Here is a 24,544-nt window from a genome sequence, read left to right as displayed (position 1 = left end):
AATGAGCAGTGTTCTACCACACTAGTATGTATAACCCATTATTAAAACATCTGCGGTCTTGTGTCACCTTTCATCCTCTCACCATGAGAAGACTGAAGACTGAAAACTGAGACTAGTCTTTACAGAATAAAGGTCAAAAGAGATGATTAATAGTAATAGAATGACAGGGAGAGGAAGACTAATCTTGTTGTAAAAGAATCAAATCGAATGTAAGCCAGGGGAGGTCATTCTCTATGACAGATCCAAGGAGAAGAGAAAGGCCTCTACTTTTTTTTCTTTTATTTTTTGACAACCCGGCTCAGAAGAATTGAATGAATTCTTTCATTGAAAATGGTCGAACCGGAAACATATTTATAGTTTACAATGTCGATGATACACCAGCTGTCAACTTGCCTTCCACTGGGCAAGATTAGTTACAATGTTTAATAAACCGATATCCTCTCATTCCCCTGAATGCCAACTACATAATACTAATAACGAAAATTTCAATAGCCCATTTGGAATAGAAAATAGAACATGGGAGATCTAGCTTATTATCTCGAGCTCTACAGCTTCCTAGATTATACCTCAGCTTTTGCAGCTGCCCTATATATATAAAAAACCTTCAAACATGAACCATGAGAGAGAGAGAGAGAGCAATTTGGGCACTTTCCATTTTTTATTAACAGTGAACATCCCTGGAGAAGAAAAAATCATTCATACAGAGAGCTCGCATTACCTGCGATTAACGGTGAACATCCCTAGAGAAGAAATAATCATTCATACAGAGAGCTCGCATTAACTGCGACCATGTTCAGCGACCTCCGTGAAATGCGAACATGTTGATAGTTGCAATAAATTCAATACATCACATCAGTTGATTTTTTATTACAGAGTGATTTGGGCACATACCATTTTTAATTAACCAAAAATTTCTCTCGTACAAAGAAAAAAGGGAAAAAGGGATCGGGAATTTGCCCTTTCAAACGTTATTTAGATCTGATAAATAGAAGGGAGCTTGACATAACCCAACCTGAAATCTATTTTGGGTCACCACCGGGTCCCCTATTTCCAAACCAACATTTTCAAAACAGTGTTTGTTATGGAAGGTTGACCGTTCAAACTGTTTGAACCAAATGGTTAAACCTGTATTTTTGATAAAAAAATTGTTGACTTGGTCAAAGAACAGCTGCCCCGGGTGATTAAACCATTCACCTAGGGGTCAACCCTAACCTAAATATTTAGGGTTAAGGTCTAACCTTTGCCAATCCAACCCGAAAATGCCTTGACCCAACTCGAACCTGACCCAACCCAACCCGATTGGCAGGTCTATGAGTACTTCTTTCCTAATAATTAGGGGGATTTGCCCCCCTTGTATCCAAATTGGAATGTACCCAAATGACTTGCATGCAAAAACATAAAATCAAAATAATAATAATTGGATAAGTTTGAATCACCATATAATCTCGACACTCTCCCATACTGATTCATGGCACATGGCAGGAACAAATCGTATGACATAAGATTAACTCACTGAATTTCTCAGTACTGGTGTACTGCTTATGATATAGATGTATTATTTGAATATCAAAACCTTGCTGCTGTACGGCAGTCAATCTATGTAATTACAGTGGGAGCAGATCGGCCAGTGAACTCCTCCATCTTAGAAAGCTTCAGAGCAACCTCCACCTGTTGTCAACATGGAATGAAGGTCAGTTCCAATATAAACAAAAGGCTAGGGAATGAAGGCTTGTCAGAAGGAAATAAAGATCCTTACTAGAGGATCAAGTGCTTCTTGAGAATCTCTTCCTGTCTTTGAGGAATCCTTCTCATATTGTTCAATGTAAAGACGGATGGTCGCACCTTCTGAGCCAGTTCCAGAGAGACGGAAAACCTGGAATGAAATTTATGGTGCAAGAGATGTTAAGGAGGAAACCAGAGAGAGAGAGAGAGAGAGAGAGAGAGTTTCATATCAAATATTGTTACAGCCAAATCTTGTCTCAGCTTCGGTCTTATACATATAGCTATCAGAAATCTTATGGTCTGTAAATTTTCAGAAAGTTAGTATTGCATTCCTTTAACCAATATTGTCTCGTTCTCACGGGAGAACTTGGGAAAAGAAATGCATATGATTTAGTCTTATACAATATTCAGAGGAACTAAAAGAAGAAACAGTAGTATCCACTGATATTTTCAATTCCAGATTAATTAAACTAACATTTTATTGCTTCTTCAGAGATTCTAAAAATATCACAAGAATTTTATTAAAAGGTTGGATATCCATGACAGAAAATTTTAATCCATCCTTATCCAAATTACACATTATCCTCTCTCACAACACATTTTCTTTATCAGTATCTGTTCTCACAACTTAATATCCAAATAATAAGGGGCATGGACAGAAATGGTTTACCAATCGTGATCCATCTTCAAACAGATATCTTACACCCTGGTGCTTTGAGATGGAGTCATCAACAGGATCTTTATATTCAAATTCATCAGCCTGGACAATATCTGGTAAATCTGATCGTATTCCCTTTGTAATCCTGTGGAGAAAAGAAACGTCAAAGCCCCCTTTTTGTATCAATAACACAGATTTCACTACAAATCAGAGAAATGCAGCAGAGTTATCAGACTGAACATTAAACAAGAAAAGAAATCTGCCAACCACAAGAAGAAGCATTAACATACTATTTTTTTTTTATCAGCAAGCATTAACTTACTATTAAACCCAAGGCAAAAGACAGATTCAGACTACTCCATTGAGGACGAAATGTAGCAGGACTGACATGGTTGTGAACATTGCTCACAGTATAATTGTCCATTAAGCAATTGTTTTTTTTGCATTATGAGATGATACCAAAAAAAAGTTGCTATCCTAGAAAGGTTAAGATGAAAATCATCAATCACCACTATCTAAGCTTTGTCCCAACTAATAAGTCATCAGTTATATGAATCTGGTTCCATCATTCCATTCCATTCATTGTCATATCCAATTTTAAACAATGGATCCTTTAATCATTTTCCACAACTTCCACCCATGTCCCTTTTTGGTCTGCCCCTAGCTCATCTAGCTCCTTCAACTTTTAACAGATTATTTCTTACTGGTACTGTAGATGGTCTTCTCTGCAAATGCACAAACAATCTTAGTCTATTTCCCCTCATTTTATTGCCCATTGCAGCTACTCCTAGGTTCCTTCAAATAAGTTCACTTCTGATCCTGTCCTAACATTCCCACTCATCCATCTCAACATTCACATTTCTGCCACAATCATTTTTTGGACATTTTTTTCTTGATTGCCCAATACCCTGCTCACTTAAGATGAAAATCCAAGTTCAAAATACCACGCATATGTTTACTTGATGAGTTGCTTCATTTATCTGGAAACTAAACAAGGAATTTGAAATTGCCTGAAATATTTTGAGTATTGTACCAACCAAAGTTTTACCTGAACTGCAGGAAGTATTTCACCAGTCAAGCTCCAACAGTGTTTTGGCATAACATAGAAGGAGATGAACTGATGCAGTCTGCTGAACTAGTTTGAGCAAGAAGTTGTACTAGCAGCATTCAGGACCAAATTTAGTATAAGGTTAGACTTAGACCTCATGCAAATTTTTTTATATTAGGAAGAATAAAGATGCACAGCACTAGTTGAAGGGGTCTGGGGGGCCAGGGGCAGACCACTTTCTTTCCCCTTATCTTTTCTTCCCTTCCCTTTCCTTTTCTCTTTTTTTTTCCTTCTCTTTCTTTTTCTTTCCCTTCCTTTCTTTTCTTTTCCTTTCCTTTCCTTTTTTTCTTTTTTTTTTCAGTCCTTTTATATGAGGTCTGCATGAGGCGCATGAGGCATACGCCTCTAGCACACCTCATGAAAAAAGCACATGAGGCGTATGCCTCTTGCACCTGAGGTGTACACCACAGAGGTGTCAGCACCTCTGGCATACGCCTCAGGGCATTTTGGGAGTGCCTCACGCCTTTCAAAACACTGCTTACTATAAGTCAAAGAACTTAGTCAAGGTGCTATATATAAACATGATTCATCCAGAGCATTCAAAAATAAATAAATAAACACTTTGAATTGTTGATTCATCACTAGAGAATCCAGATAATGAAACAGAGCACATGGAGCCATCTTGTTATCTTTCTGTCAAGAAAAAATATGGCGAACTAGCCTATATATATTAGTTGATGAAAAGGCCCAATGCACCCTGCAGATCCATTCTTTTTTCTATTCAAAGATCAGCCTTCTTCTCTGTTTTCATGATGAGATAGCTTAATAACAAATAAACAAATAAATAATAAAAACATCCAACAAATTTTATCACTTTTTTTACTTCCTTCCATTTTCTTCCTAGACAACAGAACATACTTATGTTATTAACAAATAATTATAACAATAATAATAAATAAATAAGTGTTTTGAGACAAGATTCTGAGCTTTGGAACATGAAGTAGCATACTTGTTAACATCAGGAAGCGAAGATTGAAGATTGACCAAATAAGCCATTAGCTCCTTTGCTGCACCTGCATCAACATTCTTCACAACAGTTTGGAAAAGTTAAAAACAGGTAATGCATGGTTGTTATTGCAAGGAAACCGAAATGTTAAAACTGTAGAAAATATGTATCATACTTCATAGTCATATCGAGTATAAAAGTGGCGACCATAAGTAGCCCAATGCTCACGAACTATGTCCTCAACGGTCACCAGTTTTCCCTCATTGAGATTGTCACTATTCCTGAAGGCAAGAATAGATAGCCAGGCTAATACTGCCCAAATTCCATCTTTCTCACGTATGTGATCTGAACCTGTAAAGAAAGAAAACTTGGCAAAATGCAGGTGGTTTTTGTATTGTAGAATACACTAGAAGATGGTTCCATAACTGAAAATTCTGAATACCAGTTCCAAAACTTTCTTCACCACAAATTGAGCATAACCCAGCATCCATCAAGTTCCCAAAGAATTTCCAGCCAGTAGGGACCTGTTGGAACAGAGAAATGTAACCAAATAAGGTCTCTCAAAGTCTCAAACTGATCAGAAGAGGAATTACTTTAGGGGCACTCTTTGTTTAAATTCTTTAGGAACAGAGAAAGGTAACCAGCCAGTAGGGACACTCTTTGTATTACAAGATACCTCAAAGAACTTGAGATTTAAATGTTTTGCCACAACATCAAGTGCAGCTGATGTAGGCATGCTCCTGCAGGCAACAAAACCAAAATAATCAAGTTACTCCATTACCACCTTTTCTTTTGAGTGGAAAATAATTTAGCACTATTAATGAAGCATGTAATGATATGCAATAAAAGATAATTACATCCTATTTAAAAAGGTGGCAAAATACTAGGCAACATTCGAAATATTCTATGTAAAATATGCTCCTTCAAAAAAATGCAACTTGACAAAAATCTAAGTCAACTATGAAGCTTCCATACATAACCTGCCATATTTCTGCCACATGGAGGAATAATGTGGCAATCTGATACTTCACCAAGTAGGGGATCTTTGAGATTAGCCAAAAAATATTATCTGTGGAAAGCATTAGCGTTCATTGTGTGAGGATGAGGGTCCACAAGGAGATGGGGAATCTAGAATTCTTTGTCAGTTGCTCTGAGCCATATCAGGTTTTAGAGTGAACCTAGGGAAGAGCTGTTTGGGGGGCATAAATTTGAAAAGCAGGGAGGTATCTTATGACAACATTTTAGGATGTGCTTGTTCTGATTTGCCTTTAACCTACTTAGGACTTTGCTTAGGTGGTAATCAAAGGTCAAATACTTTTTTTGGAATCCTGTCTTAGACCAAGTTCACTAAGAGATAGACAACTTGGAAACAAAATTATATCTCACTAGGAGGCCAAATAACTTTAATTAAGTCTACCTTGTAAACATCCTAGTCTATTTCTATCTATCAAGAATTCTTCTCAAGATAGAAAAGTTGGAATGCATAACAAGGCATTTATTGTGGTCTTCGGGTAAGTCCAAAAATGACCACCTTATAAGTGGGGAATACTGTGTAGATGCAAATAAGGATGCTTGGGGATAGGCAATTTGACCCCTCTACTGAGGAAGTGATTATGATAGTTTCCTTTGGATATTGACAAGTTGTGGCATGTTGTGATTAAAAGTATTCATGGTTTGCTTACTTGAAAGGTAAAAGGTATTGTATTGTGTTGTATTAAAGTATGGACGGAGAGCTTCCCTCAGAGAAAAATAATTACAAATTATAGCAAATAATCCTTATGTGAGCTATACAAAAAGATTATACTGCAAAATCATTATCCCATAAGATACTATTCCAATGAATGGTAAAGTCATTATAGGAGACTCCAAAAAACTCCTTTCTGCTGCATGCCCAAAAAATGATGCGCCTCTCAATATTGGCAATTAACTCAAGAAACTCCATTCACTTTCCTTCAAAGGTTCTGCTGTTACTCTCTGTCCATACCAACCAACATATTGCTGCCGGTGTGAAATGCCAAAGGATTTTCCCTTTTCTACTCAACCCTTTCATCCACCAAGATGAGAAAAAGGTCACCGAGTCTTCTGGACAGGCCCAATTACTTCTGAACAGCTTCAAAAAAATGTATCCGTATACTGTAGGTTCCTGTAAAATGGATAAGCAAATGATAGACCAATTCTTCCAATTGACCACAGAAGTATTCATGGTATATATTACTTGGTGTAATGGTAAAATCTCGGGCTGGGAAGCATGAGAATACAGGTTCAAGTTTGAGAAAGGCCAGTTTGTGCAAAAAAAAATGCCAAAGGTTAGGACCGTATCCAATCTACCCCTCCCAAGACCCCAGATAGCTGGGACCAACATTGGTATTTCTGAGAATGGTTGGAGCATTGCTTGTTGGAAATGGGGTTTCCATGTGTTCATTCAAAGTCAAATGTACATTGTATTTGATTCTCTTTACTAATAAAATGAGACTTTTTCTTATGAAGCATTCTATCTATAGTTGTATTTATCTATGACTGATAGGTCCCTAGGTAATACTATAGGGCACTCGAATGATAAGCGAGACTTACCAATGGGAGATCTGGATGACCCAGCTCCTTATAGACCTGAAATATCCTAACTAAGAGTAAGTCTGGGAAACTTACTTATAAGGTTAGCACATGGATGGTTACCATAAGATGGTGTGGTATGATGTGACCTCAGCCATTGAGCTGAGTCTCCAAAGTACCATATGGGTGTGTATTGGGATACACATTGATAGGATCTAGTTTGAGACTATCATATGCAAAGTTTTTTTAGTCCTTGGACCTAAGAAGTTCCAGGACTATAGGGTTATGAACATCCACTTTGACATGCCATGGACAGTTGTTGAAGATTTGCGACTAGGAGACTTTGTATATTGGGTGTCTATGAGTGATTCTATGGTTTTGAGATTGTTCAATAAGGGATCTACACCTTCGGAGTTCAGACAAGAGAAGAATGTCACTGTCAAGAAGTTAAGTTGAATGAAACTTTGGCCAGGAATCCTAGTTGGACTAGGACTCTAGCAAAGAAATCCCAATAATGCTAGGGCTCCTATATAAGTCCCTAGGTGACACTAGGATGAGTATAGGAAGAAACCTTGTTGAACTGGAACTCCTAGGAATGAATCCTAGTTGCACTAGGACTCTAGTATTTTGGTTCAACTTGTAAGATTAAGAGAATAAGGAGAGGAAGAAGAAGAGTCAAAAGGTTTGTTTGAAGGAGGTATATTAGCTACTGTTCAAACCCTTGAAAAAAAATATTTGTATTATAAGGACAAGTTACAATAGTGCCCTTATTTGGGCACCTAAATACAAAAGAAGACAAAGACCAAAAAGCCCTTACATTACAATAGATTCTCAACACCCCCTCAAACTAAGCATAGATATCCATCATGCCCAGCTTGCCTAAAAAACTATCAAACTTTGGCTTGTGAACTCCCTTAATGAGACAATTAGCAAGTTGGTCTTCTAATCTCATAAAGGGTAGACATATCTCTCCACTAGCTATCTTCTCTCTTATGAAATTTTGGTCTACTTCAATATGCTTTGTATAGTCATGTTGTACGGGATAATGAGCAATGTTTATAGCTGCTTGGTTGTCACAGTAGTGTCTCACTAGAGTATCAGTTCGAATTCCCATCTCTTAAGATCTTTAACCATAGCAACTTAGACAATCCATGAGCCATTTGCCTTGTATTCTGCATGTTACCACATTGTCTCCCACTAAAGCACAGTGACCAAAGGTAGGTCTCCTGTCATCGACAAATCCTGTCCTCAACCGTCAAATGCCCATGGTCAGAGTACAACATTCCTTTACCAAAGCATCCCTTCAAATATGCAAGAATTCTTTTGACATCTTGCATGTGAGAAGTCCTTGGCTCATGCATATATTAAGTTATTAAAACACCAACTGCATAGGATATGTCATCTCTAATTAAGCAGAGGTAAAGGAGTTGATTAACCAATCTCTAATAAACTCCTTTGTCCGGCAGAACATCTCCATCAGTAGCACTCAACTTGTGATTAAGATCAATTGGGGTCTTAGCCTCAATTTCCCAACCTCTTGGAGTAAGTCCAGAACATATTTTCTCTATGAAATAAAAATCCCCTTCTTTGAACTTGGAACTTCAATCCCAAGAAAATATTTGAGATCAACAAGATACTTAATTTCAAATTCAAAAGCAAGAAAGGACTTTAACTGAGTAATTCCTGAAATGCCATCCCTAGTAACAACAATATCATCAACATACACAATCAACATAGTCACACGTCCATTAACTCTTCTCATGAATAGAGTATGATCTTCTTGAGATGGTGAAAATCCAATCTTCAAAACTACCCTTTTAAATATATCAAACTAGGCTCTAGGAGATTGTTTAAGTCCATACAGTGCCTTCTTTAGACAACAAAAGCTTTCCCCTCATTATTAGAGAAGTTCACTCCAAGAGGCAATTCAATATAAATTTATTCTTGTAAGTCCCCAAGAGTAGAGGACAGCCAAAGACATAATCACCCAAATAGAATTCATTTTAGCCACAGGAACAAATGTCTCCTAATAGTCTATGCCATAGGTTTGAGTATACCCCTTGGCCACCAAACAAGCCAAGGGGCATTACCTTTCCTTCTTGTCTTAAACAAGCAAGCACACTACTAGAGACATCTTCAAGCTTTTCATTGATAGTGTGCTTGCTTGTGCTTATTGAGTGCTTAATCATTAGAGGCTACACCATAGCAACTCTCCTACTCTCCTCCCCCTGCACTAAGCAGTAGGTGACTGAAAAAGATGCAATGTCTACACTAAGAATGTGTTGCCTTGTAAAGTCAAACTCAGGATACAAACCATCCAAGAGATCCAAGACTCTATTCTCCTCAATATACCTCCAGTACTGTTCACCATCTTCATGGTCCTTCCATTCTTGAGCCTTCAAGTGATCTATTTCTTCCCAAAGTGACTATAGAGAAGAAACATAAATGGCCACTGATCTCTCCCCCTGACACATACGACAAGCTTCCCTCTAAAGCTTATATACTCTAGTTGTATTCTTAGTCTGGGAGTAAGTGGCAACAACTTTATCCCAAATATCTTTGGCAATGGATAGGAACATGTAGTTGCGGGCAATGTGAGGCTGCATTGAGCAGACCAACCATGATACTACCAACAAGTTGTCTTGCTCTCACTTAACAAATTTGGGATCTTCAAGCTTTGGCTTCACTTCCTTATCTATAATGAATCCTAGCTTAGCTCTTCCTATGAAGGTAAGTCTAGCTGATTGGGACCACTACAGAAAGTTTGTCCCATCAAGTTTCTAGTATGGTTATCATGCTACCTGTCCACATTTCCAGGAAGCATGCTCAAAGTATCCGTCACATCCTTGGACTACTCTATACCTCTCGATTGCCAAAAAGCACCCCAACAACAAACCAACACACAACAGACCCAAACAAATAGGTCAAAACATGGTTGGAAGCCAAAAACAAGGACAAAACTGGCTAGTAGCAAAATAAGGGCAGAGAAAAAAACTTCCAAAAATTTTCCAAGGTTTAGAAAAATACGAGACCTCTTCCCACCAATCCAAAAACTTAAAACGAGCTAAAGAAATAAGGTTTCATGTAGAAAACTTATTCAAGATTGCAAAGAAAAGGCCAAATATCGAATCTAGATTTTTAGTCGATTTTTGCTTGGAAAAATCAAAGCAATTCATAGAAGTTTCAAACGACTACAAGAAGCATACCAAAATGTCTCTAAACTCATGGTGTACCAAACCCTATCAAATTCAAGAGTTGGTCCCCCCTAGAGTTTGGGTCAGCAACAAATGTCTTCCCACGACCAAGAGTGGTTTTGATACCAAGTTGTAAGATTAGGAGGAGGAGAGGAAGAAAAGGAGTCAAAGGGTTTGTTCGAAGGAGGTGTGTTAGCTACTGTTCACACCCTCAAAACAAAATATTTGTATTATAAGAACAAATTACAACAGTGCCCCTATTTGGTGCCCAAATACAAAAGAAGACAAAGACCAAAAAGTCCTTACATTACAACAGATTCTCAATAATTACAAAGTCTAGAATGAACATAGAGGACTCTTTGTAGCACTAGGAACTCACAGGAAAGTTTCTAGGGCTTGTCCTGATTGAACTAAGAATCCATAATATACCCGAGGGACCATATGTTACCAACTACATTGAAAGGGTTCCAAGGGAAGAAATTAAGTTTCAACAGGCTTCCCAATCGGAGTAGGACCATTGCTTAAATCCCATGTAAGGATGACTAGTCATGAATCTAATTTGGACCATTTGGGAAAAAAAGAATGAAAGGATTTTTAAGGAGAAATACAAGACTAAAGAGGACATAATAGATAGCATAAAAGTGAAAGTGGAATATTGGGTGAAACAATGGTGGGCTTCAAAGATGTCTCGGTAGATGACATTGTGGCAAAGTCCTCAACAGTAAAGGAAACCATTATCATGGAATGGAAGCCTACTCCATGCAACAAAGTAAAACTAAACTTTGATGGAAGCTTAATTAGCAATCCTGGATCTTCAAGAATTGGGGGTGTTTTTAGAAATGAGAATGGTTGGGTGATGGAAATGTATTCAGGAGTGGGAATGGAGATTACTTCAAAGCTGAAGTTATGTCATTATTACAAGGGATGAAATTGGCTAAATAACTTGGGCTTCAACAGGTGGAGGTGGAAGGTGATTCAAAGTCAGTTATTTCCTAGATGAGCTACAACAGTCTTGGTGTTTGGGCTTATAAACAAGTGATAAGGGAGATTGGCAGTATAGTGAAAGAAGTTGGAGCTACTTTCAGACAGATCAAAAGAACAGCAAATGGGTTTGCTGATGTTCTAGCAAAACAAGGGGTTTATAGTGAGCAAATGTTTTGGGAGAGTTGTAATTTGGCATTGATTGTAACTAAAGGGAGACTAGGGATGATCTCCAGTCTTGAATTGTATTGTTAACATATTTCAATTTAATGAAATCTTTATTGCTGATCCAAAAAAATAGATCACTATACATACCTGGCAACTCCCTTTAAACCAGCAGAAAAGTAAGGGATGGCTTGAACTGCATTTGCAGCAATGATGGCAACAGAATCAGATGGAGTCACAAAAAACCTGACATTGAAGAAGGATTCAGAAATATAAGTTGAAAATGCTAGGCCTCATAAAAAATCCAACTTGTAGGTGTTGCTTTGCAAGGAAAGTTGAGAGTCAAGTGTGACCACACCTTTTACCAAGGATCATGTTACGATCTGCATCACCATCAGCAGCAGCACCAAACTCTGGTGGTTCATCTTGGTAATTTGTTTTAACCAATCCCATGCGTTCAACCAACTCCTTTGCATAGGTCAGGTTTGGATCTGGATGCCCTCCTCCAAAGTCCTCCTATTTTCACCAAGCCATGCATGAAGTAAACCAAAAAGAAATGTAAAACCTAAGAAAAATAACCACCAAAAATTTTTAGCACACAGGCAAGGTTCAAAGTAACAGAAATGCAAGGTGTATCAGAAAGGTAATTTTAAGAGGTGTATCGGGATTCACCTTGGATACACATGAATACAGGCAAAAAATCAAGATATGTATGGATACCCTAAAAAATCCTTAAAAATATATTAACAACAATAAAGACGAGTTTTATATGATTATAACTAGTTTATTTAAACATAAAAAAAAAAACATATTTTAATGGTTTATATAAAGTATCAGGACATAATTGGTAACCGTTGAAAACAAATGGAAGAACTAAAATGTGTGTGTATATACTAATATTTATTATATATAGGTTTAGATAATATTTATAATATATACCTTAATTTTTAGTAAACAAATATAATTTGCATTTATATTTATTAGTATATAAATTTTAATAATCAAATTTTAGCATTTATTGAGTATTGACAACCTAAGAGAAGAAAGACTACTTAAGAATCAAAATACATATTATTAAGACAAATAATTAAGGTATGCATAGTGGTGGACTAATGGGTGTTGTAAATGAATGATCAAGGTTCAAAACTTTCTACCTTCAACTTATGATTTTTAACAAGCTATTTCGGTGGTGTATTAATTATATTGACTTAATTAAAATTAATTAAATTTGCATTTAATGGCGTCTCAAATGCCTTAATTAAAAGTGATTTAAACTAGCATTTAATTAAGTGATATTAACATTTAATGACGTATCAAATTCAAAGGCTTAATTAAAAGTGATATAAATGGGAGAGAGGAGAGGGAAATTAAATTTAAATTTGAATGTAAAAAGTAGAAAGGGAGGGAATGAGGGATATTAAAATCCAGGTTGTATCAGCTGTAGCGGTGGTAATTGGGCTGGTTGGGTTGGGCTTCAACCCAACCTGTCTAACCCACTAACCCATTAATGACCCAGTTATATAAAATTAAATGGGTTGGGTTCAACCCAAACCCACCTTGACCCAATCTAACCCACCCAAACCCATTAATCTTATATTTATGTACTTAAAACAAAAAACCAACTCCCACTTGACATATAAGTTGGTCATAGCTTGGTGGTAATAATAGTTGTTATTTACACAAGTGGTGAAGGTTCAAATCACATTACATGCATGTTATTTTTACACAAGTGGTGAAGCCATTTGACTATGTTCGGGTTTCGGGTTTGATCGAACCACTTAGGTTCAAACCGGTCAGACTAACTTGAACTATCTAATTGGATGGTGTTCGAGCTAATCACATCAAGAGTGGTTGAACTGTTTGGATTCGGATCAGTCCGGTTGGACCAGACCGGGCCGGTTTAGTCAATGACAGGTTGACTTGGACCAACCCATATCAGGTTATGCACGGGTTTGGGACTGAATCAACTGGCCCGAAGCGGGTCAAGGGAAGAAAATTGGGTCGGTCCAAATTTAGGCAGGGTTGTACACTCCGAATCAAATCCAAGCAAGCAACCAGGATTCGAGTCTGATCATGTCGGGTTTTGACTGAACCAGTCTATCTGGGACCATTTCGGATTTGGGTTGACCCAGATCAGCCTGATATGGATCGAGTTGGGTTCGGACTGGGCTGATCGACCCAAACGAACCGAATTGAGGTGATTGGGTATGTTCATATTTAGATCGAATTGAACTAGCCCGAACTCAAGTCAAGTTGATTTGGATTTATGTCGATTTTGGTGAAGTGTGTTGATTCAAGGCAAAGCTAATTTTAGTCAATAATTAATAGAAAATTAATGCATTAATTATAATTATTTCACTCAAATGAAGAAAATTTAAAAAAATGGATTAAGGAATTAATACTTGTATCTTTAGTGGTTAACCCAATGGTTATCCACAACCCAACCCATTTAAATTGACCCAATGGGTGATCAACCCATTTCCAACCTGCCAAATAAATGGGCAGGTTGGGTGGGTTCAGCGGGTTGGGTGAGAAATTGCCACACCTAATCAGCTGATACATACCTTGTATAGGTCCATTTCGGAATTGTATCGACCAATACAGTCCTGAAATGGACCAATGCAAAGCCAATACAAGCCTGTATCAGTCCAATACAACAAAAAACTGCAAAACTACATAATTCTAACCGTTCCGTGTATCGTGCCCATCCTGAAATGGTACGTATCAGCCAATACGTCACGAAATTTTAAACCTTGCAAACATGACACTAATGCATGAAAGTCAGAAATACCTTGGGCGTGCAGTTCAATAGTGAACTTTCATGTGCACCAAGCTCTTCAACAAAAATACGTTTTGCATATGCTCCGGCTACTCCATGAAGAGCATCATAACTGGGAAACAGAAATGAAAGGGGATTCAAGCAATCCTATAAATATTATAAAAATTATGCAAGATTAAACATATGCTCCTTCAGATCCAAGTGCTATCCACTCTACCTACCAGAACGTGAAATTTGGAGATGCAAGCAGTTTTCTGATAGATTCGAAATCAAAAATTGACCTGGAAAAGTGAGGAGAGAATGAAGTTTTGATAAGAAGCAACCAAGTGGTCATGCATGGACCTCTGATATTATATTGCATCTGGGAAAAACCCAATATTGTCATAAAAGATGTAAAACTAAATGACAAGAAAAGCATAACTTTGAAGTTAATGACAACATAAAAGCATCAAGTGATAAGCTGTACAGTAAAACATAATTTTTCAGCTAACAAACTTCTGAGCATTTGGCAGCAATTTCTCAGTAAAATTTCCAGGACCATTTCCTATCCCTTTACTCCATCTAATTGAATTGACAAAATTCCCTTCAACGGATAAGGAGGCTAAGTCCTGCTGTCTATCAGTTCCTATGCCTGCTTGTCAGAAGGGAAATCACTTCAGCCTCATGGAATCAGAAATGCCAATGGGTCCACTAAAGGCCCAAAAGATACTTCCATCAGCCCTGTAAAAATAGCCCCAATTCCATCTGCCCCAGGAACTTCCATCAAAGTGGAGTATGAACTCATGTATGATGCATCCTGCTGGGGTGGGCACTGCTAGAGAGTGGGATGACAAGTGATGAATGAATAACTTCAAACAGGTTTCTTTGAGGTTGTCAGTGGACATGTCTCAATAGGCATTCCAGATTCTAGGCTATTTTAAATTAGGTGTTCTCACAATCGTCCTTGTTTTCAGCATTTTACTCCCCCCAGCACCTCTCCTACATGCATTAGAGTGGCATACTAGACTGCAAATTCTTTTCATTTTGTCTATATGCTTATAAATGTGTAAATATGATTAAACCCGTAAGTATGTGTAAATATCATTACACTCATATATGATTGAGCATATAAATTATGTAAGAGTTCCAGCAGCTACAACTCCCTTAACCTGGAGGATTGATCCATGGATACAAGATGCAATGTAATCTTTTCCATGAGAGGAAAAGGTTCAGCTGCATCAACATCAATGTATAAATTAATGACATAGGATTTGGGAGTGATCATTATATGACCATATATCACTATCATGTTTAATCAAGTTCAGAACAATGAAGCATGAAATTAATAGAAATTTAGAACTTTGTTCATTCCTTGAAAAAATTGAAAAAAAAAAGAAAAAGAAAAGATTGCTTACTTCATCAGTTTCACATAATCACTAGTTGAATCGAAAACATCAATGTCAAATTCTCCTTCAGGCCCCCCAAGGCTTGTCACACCTATGGTAGAAATATCCACCTAAACAAAGTATTGAAAATGGTAATATAAGAACATGATCAAAGAAAACACAGTTATGATATTCAAAGGGTAGACTTGATGTTAAGCTTATAGGAATACATCTGGAAGGTCTTCTGCAATGAAGTATTCCTTTATTGTTTTTGTGTTCTCATAAATCTGGTCTGTTATAGCTTCAGGAGCTGGCCCGCCATTTTCCATGTTGTATTTGATTCCAAAATCCTGATATAAAGATAAGAAATAATTGCAACGTCATTAAACCTCATGTATGTGTTCTGTAATATTTCAGCAGAATTGAGACACTGGAGAGTCGACCTATATCATTGAGAAGAAGAATTAATTTGTATACTCAAATAAAAAAGCCTTAAAGAACTTAAGATTTGGTTAAATTGTGATTCTTTTACACTGCTGTCAGACCTAGATCCCCCCCCCCCTCCCCCCACATACACACACACAAGAAATAAAGAAAGCTCATAGGTCACAATTTTACTAATTTAATAATTAGTTAGATTATTTTTACTGATACAATCAGTTAGATCATTCAGCCTGTAAAAATAATAGAGAACCAGGACCCATAAAGCTCACAGGAAATGTTACCAAACTCTTACAATTTATGATGCAATTCCCAATATTTCTTTGTTTCTATTTAGTTTTGTTAAGAAAAACTTGTTTTAAAGCCCTTACTAGAAAATGATTTATTTAGGTTATTTAAGATAAGATGTTGCACTAAACAGAATTGAATGGAAAAAACAGGATTCATGTGGACAAGGCATAGATGATGACAATAACGCGATGACAATTATGATAATGATTCAGTTTTTTCCATTACATGTAGGTTAAAAAGCCATTGTATGTGGGTTATTTGACTTTCAAGTCAAACTTGATTATATCATCTTAGGCTTCTAATGTACAAGGGATAAAATCAGTTTTCTATATGTTTTATAGGAGAACTATTCTTAACTTTTGATAAGTTTGTATAAACAGAAATTATCTTATGATTTACGATACGACTCACAATTCAATTCAATTCAACTTTCTCTACAATGATGATTTTCAGAAAATTGCTCACAAGGCTATACCCAAGGTTCCAAGTATCAATACACACCGATACGCTGGATGGGGCATATCAGGTGTTTCGACCCCACACACCCCCTTTTTTATTTTTTTATTTTTTTTTTTCAAAACCTGTTCAGAGGGGTTGATTTAAGGCTTCTCTACCCCCTGAAACAGGTCAAAACACCAAAGCTCATATATTTGGTGTATCGGTGGGTCACCAATACGATACGTATCAGCCAATACGAACCGATATGTAACGAAATTTTGAACCTTGGTATACCACTCACCAGTTCAACCAATGAGGTGTTGACAATACTAATTTTTTTATCAGTAAGGAAAAATTACAGTGGAGGCAGAAATACATTGGCCAAAGCACCTATGACTTGGTCTTTCAGTAAAGAAACCCACATGAAACCCCAATTCTCTTCAACTGGATATTCTGGATGGGAAAATAGGAATACAACATAAATGGATATTCCAAATTATTCAACAATTCACTTAGTTTGCTTTACAACTTAGTTTACAGAAGGAAGATTGCTCAACTAAAACCTCTAAGGCTCTACTCCTTGGCCAGTTGGCAGAAATTGAACTGAGAATATTCCTGAATATCAAGTTTCCAAGTCCAGCGATGTAATAAGCTAAGAATATGAAGGATATAAAAAGAATCAACCCAGTTTCTCAATTCAACCCTAACACTGTTAAAAGCACAAAGCATGGAACAGCTTCCACTTTCAGACTGTGCCTGAAGTCAAAGAAATAGTTTTGTAGCAACCATCAACTGAACTACTGAACCATTTCCCTTGTTAGGCAGCCTCAAATATGAACTAATCTATTTTGTGCATACCTCATGTGGACCACCTGGATTGTGACTTGCTGTCAATATAAAAGCTCCTGATGCCTTGGATCCCTGATATTGAAGATCTATTAATGAATATGATGACTATTTGCTTAACCAAATGGCCAAGAGAGAAGCATATAGCAAGGCATAGGTAGCAAAATATTCTAAGGTCATTTACTGGATTGAACTATAAAGCAAAAAGATGAACTCACATCTGCCCCAACTCTTTCACGAATCACAGCTGATACAGCAGGAGTTGAAAGTAATCCATTTTGTCCTACCCAAACACGTCTTACTCCATTTGCAGCTGCCATTTTGATTATAATCTGAAAATTATCAAGAAAACAATTTAGCATTTAAAACATAAAATGGACAGCATGGAATCCATACACACCCCAATAAACATGTATGACTCATTTGGAACTGATTCCAATACAGCACACCAGTTAAACAAAGAAGTACCTACCATTTCTAGTAGCAATTGATAACAAAATGATATAACTAATATGAAACAAAAATATGGACCTCAAAACAATTTAAAATTTTATTATGCATATATACACGACTGCCACTGCTGCTGATAAAAAAGATGTATATATGGATATACCACCACCTTCCAAAAGAAGAACCAACAAAAAAAAGGCATCCAAAGAAGGTGTTACAGTGTATAATTCAATTTCAAACATTGAAAGAAACCTTGTGAAAATACCTAGTCAAAAGAATTGAAAAACAAAATTTGCAACTTAACTACAGAAAGCAATTGCAAGACTGACGATCAGCATTGCTTCCATGAAACAGAATTTAGAGCTTGATGTTGGATAAAGGGATAAGGAAAATAGTAGAAATTTATTCCCTCAAATGAGAACTTCTTTATAAATTGTTTGTTGTTTCATGATACATTTTTTATTGAAACTATGCTGGTTACTCAGAAAAACATCAGATCAACAGAATCAACAAGGATTGAGTGATATAGATGTATGATATATACAGTAACAAACATACCTGAATAGCTTCTTTTGAGAAATAGCGTCCATCACCAGAAACAACAATTGTGGCACCTGGAATCCACAAGCAAGTAGTTCTACACTATTAGAAATGAACAGGAGGAAGTACCAAGTGTTATGATGTGAGAGAAGTAACTAACAACGTGGGTATAATAATTGACTAACAACATTGGGCTAGAGAAAGTAGAGTTCTTTTGTCATTTATATTTAAATATGGTTTAACCAGTATACCTTCTAAAAAGGGCTTTCACCAATAATATAACCCCCCAGTTGAGATGATCAAATATTTTTCTCTTTAGATCAATGACAACAATCAAATTTATTTTTTACCATTAGGAAAGAAAAGAAGGATCCTTTTTAGGAATGAAGGCAACGGTATAGTACAGTTCAAAAGATGCAGGAGGGAAACAGTACAAGCTTTCTCAGAAGTGTTTTTGAATGAGATGCTCAAGTGTTCATTCTAGTGCCTCAGCTACCATGGTCTATCTACTAAGGGCTCCCATGCATCACACCACCACTTGAGCAGCCTCCTGTTACAATTCTTTGAAAGGTCATAAATTACCCCACCCCAATGCCTAGCACTAGTTCCATCATATTTGATCTTATGGAGTCTCCCTTTCCAGTGGGACCTGAGGATGCTGCCACCACTTCCTGTGTCATCTGTATGCTCCATGAAATGGAATGAATTATTTTTTTTCATGAAGCTCCATTCCTAAATTACCATAGAAGTTCCACAAATCCCATATAAGGATAATACACTGAAGAAGAGGCATAATGAGACACAATAAAGAACAGCTTTTGTCCAGTGCATCCTTTTTCCTGTAAGTAAAAGAGAATTATTTATACTATAGAAGAAAAAAGGGGTTAATAAACCACCTCATACATAAATTACAGCCTAATGGATTTAGAGGCACATAGGAAGTTGTAAACAAATCAGCAACATGAACGTTAAACTGTAATTAGAACATAGGTGTAAGGCTTGTTAAACTCTCTAAATAAGTTGCAGAAATTTGTATTAAGTTTACATATGACAATCACCATAAAACCTTAAAATGTTATACAATCTACTTATAATGAGAGAAGAAACTAAATAACATCCAACAAAACTGGATGAGAATGCAAGACGTATCAAAAATAATGGAACATTTACCTTTCACTTTGTCGTCTGATAGTGCATTGAATGTTGATTGAACAAAATTATGCAAGTAGTTTGGATACATGAACACTTTCACCTGAAATGGTATATTGCCCAATGTCATTGTAGAACTATTAGACACAATTAAAAAGGCACATCAAAATCTTGCAATAAAACAATTTTGGATCAACAGTAATATCCACATAAAAGAGATTTTATTTTTATCCTCCACCTCTTCATCAAAGCACCTTCAGGTATTCCGAATGTCTACATGTCTACTAGCTCATCTAAAATGCAGGAAAGATACACTAAATAGGACAAATAGTTACTGAACTAAGTAGGATAAAAGAAAACAATTTGACAACTTTTTCTAACCGACCGACCAACAGGAAGAGAGGAAAGACAGATTGGTACACAGATTAATCCAACCAACCAACCAAAGTAAGGGAGGAAGGACAGGATTCTTTACACAGGTCTTTCTTCCAAGCAACAGGTTTCAGGAGGGAAGGATCCCTCCCGAATCTCCCTCTGCCTTCAAACTGCATGTGTACCATATATTATCTTTCAATTACCTCCTTCCCTACTACTACAGCAGGAAATATTTATATCACAGAGATGCAGTCGCCCCTACTAGTAGCTAGCGGAAACAACAAGAAAGAAAAAAAAATGGAGATAACTGTGCCCATCCCTACAGAGGCAGACAGAGATAGTGTTTAATTATGACACTAAAATTATAAATCATGTAAAAGAGAGCAATCCATGAATTTGTCTTTTCTCTGGGGTGATTTCTTGTCACCTTTCTCTCTGTATTCTCTTTTTATTTTAATGAATTTTCTTTGATCCTTCAAAATAAGAAGTTTTCTATAAAGAAATTGGATTTGCTCCTCATAAAATTGGTCCTCACAGCCTTTGCAGCCATGCATTGGGAACATCTCCCGATGAATAAAAACATACAAGTACGGATATGTTCAGATATACAGCTGCAAAACCTGCAAGGTGGGTTTGAGGACCAATTATGTGAGGAGCAAATCCGAACTCTTCTGGAAATGGTGCAATAATCGGGATAAAAAAAAAAACTCTTCTACTAAATCAGCTTGACTCAGTAAATCCTTATCCCAACTATTTGGAGGTCCTCTACAGCAACCTATTTTTCTATAAAAGCTGTATCCTCTGTTGAATTATCAATGACCTGGACTTATGTTTATGAAATGATCCTACCCATATGATAGATAGCTTTTCAGCAGAAAATCTCATTTTCTGCTTCACCCAAATAAACAGAAGCCAGCCAAATGAACAATACTATAGAAAGAAGAAGAAAACAATACAGCAACAAAGCAGCCAAAACACAAAAGAAATAAATGCAAGAAATTGACAAAACTGCAGCAGCAAAAACAACAATAATAATAATCAGAAACCAATAGAGGCGTCGAACCTACGTAAAAAACTTGAAATTCCAAACAAAATGCAACCATTAGATCAATAAAACTACACGCATATCAATGCAATTCAAAGACATGGATTCCCATCAGAAGATCCATCGCCCAGTTACCCATGAGAATGAATACGCCTACTTCAAGAAGTTGAACCAATGCCTCGATCAATAAGAAAATAAATAAGCTTATCACAATACCAGTAGAACCAATATGATTCAAGAAAAAAAAAATACAAGAACATAGAACTAAAATCGGGGGGACTAGAAAAGAAAAAGGTAGCAATGACAAAGAAAAGACTTCACTCAATCTGGATCACCTTCTTCCTCAGACCAGAAGTTCCTGGCTTTTGGCCATCGAACGGGGTAGTCTCGACCTTCGAAACCGTGAAGAGAACCATTTTCGTACGGTCGTACCTCACCTGAAACAACAATTCAATCAAATTCTGATTGCCCACCAGACAAACTCTGAAACCCAGTATTAAGAACGAATAAAAAATAGAAAATTAGAAATAAACCATGAAAATTTTTACCAAAAGAAGCAACGAAATGTTTTCGGATCTGGAAGTCCGGATCCCCTGCTGGCAGTTAGAACTTAGGAATAGGACTTTATTAGGTAGACGCAGTGAACACTCCGGATCACTGCGTTTTAACTCGAAGAGATTATTTTTCGAGTCCACGTCAAAAGTGATAAACCGGTTTACCTCTCCCCTGTGCCTCTCTTCGCATTTTCGCTGCCAGAAAGAAAAATCAATGAAACTCTGAAGATATGTTTAATTCTCTAAACTGCCACCACCATCATCTATTTCAGTTCAGGGGAGTGGGTGTCTGAACTTTTGCTCAGAGTTCACTGTAACAAAGAGGTTACTCGTTAGTGTTTCAAATTAATATTGCTTATTGGTTGAATGGGTTTGCTCAAAAGTTTTTCGGGTGAAGTTATTCGTAATCTCTGGGGTCTCCGGTTGGAAGGAGTGCAAACGGAAATACGTGTGGTTCACGTAGATGTAAAGTTGGTTTTGTTTCTTAGGCTCAGTTCGGAAGGAGTATAAATTCAAATTTGTAGACTAAAAAACATTGTATTTTATATTATTTTGTATTTATTTATATAATATAAATTTGTTTTTGTATTCCTTTCAAACTGAGCCTTAATATATTTTTGTATTCTTGTCAAATGATTTTCAGTTGTGATAAATGTAAACATGAATCTTTAATACTAGAATCCAACCTTTTACATTAAATGAATGCAAATATGTCTTTATTTAAATACATTATTACCAAATACATGCAAAACTGAACTAAAATGTTACATGCATTAGAAATATTTGCATTCTGAGCCTAATATTTGTATATAGTTTCTACGTTCTTCTCCTTGATGAAACTCTTATTTTATTTTTTCTTTTTTTTTCAATTTAATTTTTTTTTACTTAGTCTACACTCTCTATATATTTTCCATATTTGTGCAATTTGTTCTTTGTTTTTTAATTGATGGTTTTTTTTTTGGAACTTCATTAGTGCTCCTCACACCAATCTCACAACATGTATCAGCCGCACATCAGGAACATCTCCCATACTTATATGTTATTATTCATGTCAATATGAGAAGTGGATTGTTTATTGGTTTGCTTTTCAATTTGTTAATGGAGAGGACACTTGTGATTAGGGGTGAGAAAAAACCAAAAAAGTTCGGTTCGGTGTTTTAAAAAAAAAAACAAATGTACCAATTTGATTTCGGTTAACCAATATAGAAAACCAACGGTTAACCGAACCAACTGGTATATATATATATATATATTTTCTATATATTATAAATTAATAAATATGCATTATATATATGTAAATATATGTATAATATGCGATATATTATTTATTATTTAAAATATAATACTTTATATATATTTATAATTTTTTATTATATTTATATATTTTTATAATATATATTGTAAAAATAAAAAAATCAATAAACTGAACCGGCAGTTAATCAAACCAGTAAACCAATTGGTTCTGGTTCGGTTTTGGTTACTAGTTTTCCAAAAATCAGTAAATACCAGTTCAGTTACAAAAAAAAAGGCCCACGGTTCGGTTAACCAAAACCATGAGCACCCCTAGTTGTGATGGCAGTGATTGCAACATGAATACGTGACCAATAGTGGGTATCCACTTCAAAAAATGTGGGTAGAGTTAACTACGGGAGAAATGTGTCTAAGTTAAAACTTTAAAAACCTATATTTGATAGAAACAACCATGGTTTTAAAAAATAACCCGAAAATGGAATCGTTCTGACCATCGGTTTCCAAATTGACAATTCAATTGTCCAATTCAAACAGATAGTCCGTTCTAACAACAAAAATTAAAAAATTAAAAATAAAAAATGGCCAAAACCATTGAATGGGTCAATGGTTCAACCGCCTGGGTCAATGGGTCATTGACCAATTCAACGGTTTTTTACCAAAGACCAAATTTGAGGTAAAACTGAACCGATTGTCTGAATGGTTCCTGGGCCGAACAATCCGACCATTTGGGTCAACCAAGGTTCAAAAACCATGGAAACAACCATACTTTAGATACATTAATTTTCTTGAATAGATGAATAGCCACTTGTCTAAAGTAAATATGAATAAATTCATCTTACAAGTGTTATAGACAGATGGCACCATATGGAACCGGTTGCCCATCAACATTAATTTTAAACTATGGATCATTAGGTTTAATCCATTTCTCGATCTTATGACTTTTGAAGATCTGTCAAAACCAACGTTTTAAAAAACGATCCAGAAATGGAACCGTTCTGGCCACTAGTTTATAGGTCAACGGTGTGATCATTCGGTTTGAACGGATAGCTCGTTTTGACAAATAAAATAAAAAATAATTAAAAATAAAAAACAGTTAAAAACCATTGAATGGGTCGATGGATTGACGGCTCGACCACCCGAGTCAATAGTTTATTAAAATTTTCAATTTTTTATCAAAACCGGGTTTTAAATAAAACGGAACTGATTCCCGAGCCGAATGGTCCGACCGTCTGAATCAATAGAGGTTCAAAAACTTTGACCAAAACAACACCACATCTTTGCATGGCATTAGGGGTGTTTATTATATGCCTATATGGTTTAGACCACCAAACTGCATTGAATCAAACCAAATTAATGGTTTGGTCTGATGCATGTGGCCTTAAAATGATTTGGTCTGAGAATTTTTTAAACCGTAATTTTCTGGTTTGATATAATTTTCTAAATTTTATAAACCAAATTAAACCATAAACTGAATTATTAATGATAATATTTATTAATGTATATAATATATATAATAACATATGTATGTGTATTTTTTTTATGAATCATATGTATGCATGTATGCATTTAACATTTTGTACATTATTGTTGATTATTTTAATTTTTTAAATTGTAATTTTTTGATGCCCAATGAGCTATTCATTTTTGAGAAAGTGTAAACGTAATTTACATAATAGTAGTAGATGGTATTTGCTAGC

At 36.1% G+C, this 24,544-nt stretch overlaps 1 protein-coding gene across 2 annotated transcripts; it reads right to left on the bottom strand.

The window, feature by feature from the left end:
- Window positions 1–1,382: 1,382 nt before the first annotated feature.
- LOC104607342 (phosphoglucomutase, cytoplasmic-like) lies at window positions 1,383–21,968 on the bottom strand. Of its 2 annotated transcripts, XM_010272963.3 has the most exons (19): window positions 21,591–21,968; window positions 21,378–21,479; window positions 19,644–19,725; window positions 18,492–18,547; window positions 17,702–17,815; window positions 17,496–17,558; window positions 15,698–15,817; window positions 15,498–15,598; window positions 14,325–14,384; window positions 14,116–14,215; window positions 11,683–11,840; window positions 11,475–11,570; window positions 5,111–5,174; window positions 4,877–4,958; window positions 4,610–4,785; window positions 4,438–4,514; window positions 2,393–2,525; window positions 1,757–1,873; window positions 1,383–1,668 (listed from the first exon to the last, which is right to left on the bottom strand). In XM_010272963.3, the coding sequence occupies exons 2-19, from the start codon at window positions 21,456–21,458 to the stop codon at window positions 1,597–1,599; spliced, it is 1,752 nt and encodes a 583-aa protein (XP_010271265.1). In that variant the 5' UTR covers window positions 21,459–21,479; window positions 21,591–21,968; the 3' UTR covers window positions 1,383–1,596. The 2 variants fall into 2 exon arrangements, with proteins under 2 accessions (XP_010271265.1, XP_088759362.1); XM_088903236.1 differs by lacking the exon at window positions 21,591–21,968 and having other exon boundaries at window positions 21,378–21,545.
- Window positions 21,969–24,544: the final 2,576 nt, after the last annotated feature.

Source organism: Nelumbo nucifera, chromosome 4, assembly GCF_055504915.1.
Source record: "Nelumbo nucifera cultivar China Antique chromosome 4, China Antique-T2T, whole genome shotgun sequence".
Lineage (NCBI taxonomy): Eukaryota > Viridiplantae > Streptophyta > Magnoliopsida > Proteales > Nelumbonaceae > Nelumbo > Nelumbo nucifera.
Note: the sequence above shows the minus strand (reverse complement) of the source record. Positions and strands in the feature narration are given on the sequence as shown.